At 28.7% G+C, this 6,597-nt stretch overlaps 1 protein-coding gene across 1 annotated transcript; it reads right to left on the minus strand.

Moving 5' to 3' along the window:
• Positions 1 to 2,337: 2,337 nt before the first annotated feature.
• Positions 2,338 to 4,121, minus strand: LOC126705999 (plasma membrane-associated cation-binding protein 1). The gene is made up of 5 exons (XM_050405244.1): positions 3,969 to 4,121; positions 3,574 to 3,722; positions 3,344 to 3,433; positions 3,165 to 3,249; positions 2,338 to 2,782 (listed from the first exon to the last, which is right to left on the minus strand). The coding sequence occupies exons 2-5, from the start codon at positions 3,685 to 3,687 to the stop codon at positions 2,415 to 2,417; spliced, it is 657 nt and encodes a 218-aa protein (XP_050261201.1). The 5' UTR covers positions 3,688 to 3,722; positions 3,969 to 4,121; the 3' UTR covers positions 2,338 to 2,414.
• Positions 4,122 to 6,597: the final 2,476 nt, after the last annotated feature.

The following is a 6,597-nucleotide window of genomic DNA, read 5'->3' on the forward strand; positions in this document are numbered from 1 at the left end:
TACACATTCATTAATTTTAAAAAAAATTAATGAATGTGTAATTCTTGACCATATAGAAAATTACACATTCATTAATTAATAATGAAAAATGTAACAAGTAGATGAACCTATGAGTCTTCCCTGGTCTGAAAAAACCCAATTACATGGAAAATAACATGCACATTCTTACACGAAATAAATAGATAGATGTTTGTCATGTTAGCAAGTACAACAGTGTTTGAAATCATGCCATTTTAATTTATAGTATTTTTAAATTATCAAATAGGGCCCAAATGAGTACATCTTGACCATATACTTTCTTTATTGATAAAGTGAGCTGTCGACATATTTTTCGATTGGAAATTGTCGTTACTTTAGGCACAAAATAGTTTTAAAAGTTGATATTAATATAAGTTTCAAGACTTTGATTGCTTGTTTCGTATTAAAAAAAATAAATTAATAAACTTTAATTGCTTAGCACTTCGATTTTATCTATTAGGAAACTCTTTTTGTTGGATATGGCGGCGGGTTGGCTGTTGTACTTGTCCACAATGCGTTGGACATAAATTTCACTATGACTCAATAGAGGTCTCTAATTAATATAAGCTAGTCTTTTCCCCTCCAATGTCTTTGTAGTTAATTACCGTATTAAAAAATAATAAAACATAAAATAAAATAAAAATTACCATAGCTAAAGGTAATACTAGGGTTGAATGAATTATGCTTGGAAGTGAGGCAAACAATTTATTTCTTTATTTCTATAAATAAATTTCTTATTTGTTTTTTATTTTGTATGAATTGTCTTTGTGTTTGCTTTGTTGTAGGATGGAACACTTGTCATATTTGTCTAGTGTTTGCTTTGTTGTCATATATTGAAAAGCCAAAAAAAGTCAAATCATGAATTTTTTTTTTAATATTTCGTTATTTAAGAGAGAGAATATGAATAAACAAAATTTTACTCCAAATTAAGTTGGTGAAAATTTACTTTAACCTATTAAATGATGATTGAAATAACTATTTATATTTACTTTTGATTGCATAATATATTTAAAAATTGTATGGTTGGTTAATTTAGATGATTTATTGGCCATCAACTAAAAACAAACACACATAAATAATTATTATATATCATATCACTTCACCCAAAAAAGAAAAAAAGAAAAGTCATGTCACCCTTATAAAGCGGGAATTGCATGCACTGAAACCCCACACATTGCACATAGTTTTGGCCAACTTTTACGTCTCACACCAAACGCCATGTTATTCTCCACTAATTCCGTTTGTTTTCTAAAGGCTAAAACCGCTAAAATTAAGGCCGGTTTGGTACATGTGCTTAAATGCATATTTTCAGTTTTTAAATAATATTATACGTATTTTTACATATATTTTCATTACACGTATTTTCAAAAAATACAAACAATATTACTTGAACAACGTTACCAAACGGCTCCTAAAATATTACAATGTTGTAAAAATATTTTCCTCTTTTAAGACCTATGCGTAATTATCAAGCACTTTTAAGAGAATGCTTAAATTTTCCTCCTACTCTAGAGCTAGAATCTTAGACTGAAATCAAATGTTGAAACTACTTTGGATCACTATTCCAAAGGAAAAATTTCACCAGAGAAGCATGATTACAAAATTGTAGTTGATGAAAATGGATCAAGTGGATGTACCCTAGATTTACCTTTGGAAATTTAACGAATCTATTTCTAATATTAAAAACTATATAATAATAAGAGTAATGCTACAGTCACAAATTATTTTACAAAATGTTAATGTGGCCAACCTCTTATTGGTTTTCACTTAATCCCACCATTAATATCACTTTTTCATTTACCAATAGTCACTCACCACATCATCAGTTTATAAATTTTTTTGTAAAATAGTTTGTATCTATAGCATTATTCTAATAATAATAAATGTTACTCGAATAAATCATATTTGTGAAAAATTGTCACCAAATATTTATGGTTTTACAGTAAAAATCATTTTTAACTCAATATGTGACAATTTATAAAACTATTCATGTATATATATATATATTTTTTAAAGTCATGTGATTAGAAGTATATATAAATTTGGAGGTAATATTTTTTTTTTTTTTACATTAGCAAAAACATTTTAAAAAAAAAAAATCCTTATGAGAGAGAGAGATAAATCCAAACAAATAACTCCTTATGAGAGCATTGTTTTTTTAATTACATCACTTCACTATTTTGTAAATGATACAATTAATTCACAAAATTTATACACTTAAAACATAAATAAAAAGCTTTGAAAAAGTTTTTTAAAAAAAACCCATAATAAAACAAATCCAAGAGATCTTACAAGAAGAGGATGGAGGAGATGAAAGAATAACAAATCAATATTTCACTTTTATAAACTTTCACACAAAGTTCACTTTAATAAGAGAGTTCCTGTACTTGATTTTATCAAGGCTTTGCTGGTTCTGCAGCTTCTTCTACCTTTGCTTCAGGCTCAGTTGGTGTTGGTGTTGGTTCAGCTTTCTCAGCCTCCACCACCACTTCTTTTTTCTCTTCTTCTATTTTCTCCACCACGTCTTCTTTCTTCTCTTCTTCTTCTATTTTCTCTACCACCTCTTCTTTCTTCTCTTCTTCAACAAGTACTATCTCCCTCTCTTTTTCAGTTGCTGTTGTTGCTGCTTCTGGGGTTGGCTCGACTTTCTCTTCTGTGACGATGAAAGTTGATACCTTCTCAAAAACAAAGAAAACTGGGCCTGGAATCAATGCTGGACCATACTTTGAAGATGCTTCAGATACTGGTTTTGATCCTGGAAACTCTGTGAATATATAACATGGCGAACAGGAAAAATAAAGAAGATTAAACGATAGTTAATCATGAAAAAGTAAAATACAAGCCATAAAAAGTTACTAAAGACAGTAACATAACAAAAAAATTATATTGGACCCACTTGTTGGTAAGAGTGCTAAACGGTTAAATAGTAAAATTCATAATTTTTCTAACAATTTGAACTTTTGGTATAAGTTGTAGTTTTTTTTTTTTTTTTTTTTTTTTTTATTTAAGCGTATTAATTATCATAGCATATGGCCTTGAGTTAAGTGTGACAGTGTCAAAATATTATAGTTAAATGATAAAATTTCTTATTTCTTATCATTTTATGCTTTTATAATAATCTGTAAATTAAAAAAAAAAATCCATACCAATTTTCACCAGCTCTTCTATGAACTTGTGAACTGCAACTGAGTGCTTCTTCAAGCCTGGCTCCTTAGGTTCCTTAACCAAAGTCTGTTTGAGGTGAAAATTTGAAGTTAGTTAGCTCTCTCTTTCTATTTTTTTTTTTACCTATTTATTGCCTCTAGTTGTTGGTGTATAATCTGACCTTGACTTCTACCGAGGAAGCCTCATATATTTCTAGCACTTTAGGTTGAAGCTCAGTCTTCTTCTCTTCAAACTCCTTAGTAATTTGCTCCTAAACCAAATACACACATATCAAACAATAGTAAGAACCTTTTTTTGAGCTATTCTTTACATAAGCATGTATGAAAACATCAAAAAAGGTTTTTAGATTTTTTTTTGTTTGAAGATAGAAGTAGATTTTAAGTAACATACCTTAGACTCGTCGAAGGACTTGCAAGCCTCAGCAGCAGCAGCAGATTTCTTGGTACCATTTTTCTCGAAAACCTTCTTGATCTTTGGAAGAACTTTTGATTTCCAATAACCCATCTCGTTTCTTAATTCAACTATGTTACCTATATAGCCTATAACAAAAACAAACAAACTAAGCAAGAGCAAAAATCAAATACTTAAAAACTCAAAGGTAACCTCTTTTTTTCTTTTTTTCTTTTTATATATATATATATATATATAGAGAGAGAGAGAGAGAGAGAGAGAGAGAGAGAGAATTGACAACAATATTCACAGATAAAATTGCTAGAGATCCACCACAAAGACAAGAGAGAAACTTGATGAAGCTAAGAGAATCTGTCTCTCTTTTTCTCACTTACCCTCTAAACTCTGTGTCTTTGTCGTAGCTACTGTGGTCTCCAGTTGAAGTGGACCTCAATGCAACTATTCCAGCAATTGTCCCCTCCAAATCAATGCATTATGAGCTTAACCGTGGCATCAAAATATAGACATACTTCCTACCAAACCAACCCCCAGGTTCCAATTTAATTACCAAAATACACACCCACTTTTTTTTTTTTTGGTAAACAATACACACCCACTTGTTCTTTTACTCTAGCCACCCTGTCAATCATATGATCTTCATTACCCTCCTTTGTCTATTAATTAAATGCAGTTTTTATTATGCACACTCTATTACACGAGAAAGTATACCATATTTCGGTAATATCAACTCGGTATCTGTTTTGGTATTTCCTACTCAATAAATGAGTGACACCTGTTTCAAAAAACCACATCCGACTACTCTAATAAATGATTAATTTATCTTCCCGATAGTATAAAAGATTGTGATTAATTTATTGGAGTAATCTGATGTGGTTTTTTGAAACAGATGTCACTCATTTATTGGATAAGAAATACCAAAACAGATGCTGAGTTGGTATTACCGGAACATGGAATACTTTCTCCTATTACACACATTCTTATACATACTCAAAATGCACTAAACACGATTTATAGGGTGAAAATCGCGATTTCAAGTCACGATTTCAATGCATTTCAATTATGTGTATAAGAGTGTGTAATAGGATGTGTATACTAGTATTTTTCAATTAATTAATACCTTTTATTCCACTCTAAGTACTCCACAAACTACATTATATCATTTTTTAACATAATAAAATGAAACTTGTATAGAATTTTTAAAATTTTTTACTTTGACATCCTAAAATAAAATTTTGAACATCTTGACTCTAAATTTTGTTTAAATCCAACTAAAATAAGCTTGAATATGACCATCTTACTGCCACTTTCACAAAAAAGGTTATGTGGCAAGTTGTAGTTAGTTTTCATCTAGACCTACAACTGACATCATTTTTTTATCTACCCTTAACTACTTGCCACCTAGACTTTGTTGTGAAATTTTTTGTAAAAGTATTGTGACAATAGCACTACTCTTAAAATATTTAATTTTATAAGAAAGAAAAAAATGTTTCAAAATTTTGCTCATTTGTTAAAAATAAATAAATCTTCTCTTCGGGACTTTGACTTACCTTGCCATTGACAATGAAATGAAGCTATTTTTTCTTGTACTTTTCTTGTTCATCAACAAAAAAATTACATCACTATTACAACCAACAAATCTGTATCTACATCTATGAATTATTGCCTCATTCTCCCTTCTATGTTTTCTTAGTTTTTCTTTTTGTTTGACCAAGTAATTTGATAAATGCTCTATAGATTGTCAAGTCCAAGAAGTCTTTTAGAACTTGCATCAATTCTAAGAGAGTGACCACGTGTATGGTTAAAAAGTCATATACTTCAAAAACAAAAACTTATATTAGTTACTTTTTTTTTCTTAGTTTCACATTTACTCCTACTCTTAGGTGTGTTATTATTCTTCTTTATCATATATTTTTATCTTATTTATATTACATATAAATATAATAAGTTATTATTAATTAGACAAAAATTTATTCAATTATAATTAATTTATTAGTTATTTAATTATATTTGTTTATGCATTCAATAGTTGTTTTCTAGTACCGATCTCATTTTTAGACTATTGTACATATATAATTATATTGCATACTAAATTGTATTTAGAATACTATTTTAGATTATTGTATAGAATATGGAAGTTGTACATACAGAAAAAATTATTTTTTTATTTTATTTTTTATTCGCCCCCATGACAAATTCCTAACTCTGCCATTGTTGACCCCATGGGCAGCTCCACATTGGGTCTAGGGGGTCATAGGACCACCCCGACCTGGAAATAACTATTATTATATATAAATTTTTAAAAATATGATTTTTATTTTAAAAAAAATTTGACCACCCCAAATTTTTTTAGGCCCAACATAATTAAACTTTGGACAAAGTTTGGTAACAAATTTGGTTGTAAACTAAAGCAACAACTCCACTCAATATATATATATATATATATATATTTTTTTTATTGGATGTGAATTTTAACAAATCCACGATTGGATTACATTTTCTTCTTATATCCTCCATATTTGCAAAATTTCAAGAAAATCAAAGAACAATAGTTATATTATCAATTAAATGTTTAAATTTCGAGTTTTTATAGTCTAAAATTATTCATGAAAAATAAGTTTATGGATCAAATAGTAAATAAAATCTGATTGACATGAAATTTGACATGTATTTTAAGAACATAAAGAACATGTAATTCAACGGCTAGATTTTCAAAATATATAACCATGTTAATTTGTTTAGTGAAAGTTGTAGTCTTAGGCTACAACTAAATTTGTAACCAAACATTATCCTTAAACTTTGGTCCTCTTAACAATATATTAGGTCCTTACAAAGAAAAAGAAAAAACCCAAGAAAAATTTTATTTAACTAAAATTTTGAAAGAAACATAGTTTATAACATTGAGTTTCTTAATGACCACCTTTAAAAAAATTCCTAAAACCACCACTGAATAACCCTTCCGGAAAAAGGTCCTAGATTTATGATGGCATGTTACCATATAATTGG

Source organism: Quercus robur, chromosome 11 (genome assembly GCF_932294415.1).
Source record: "Quercus robur chromosome 11, dhQueRobu3.1, whole genome shotgun sequence".
NCBI lineage: Eukaryota > Viridiplantae > Streptophyta > Magnoliopsida > Fagales > Fagaceae > Quercus > Quercus robur.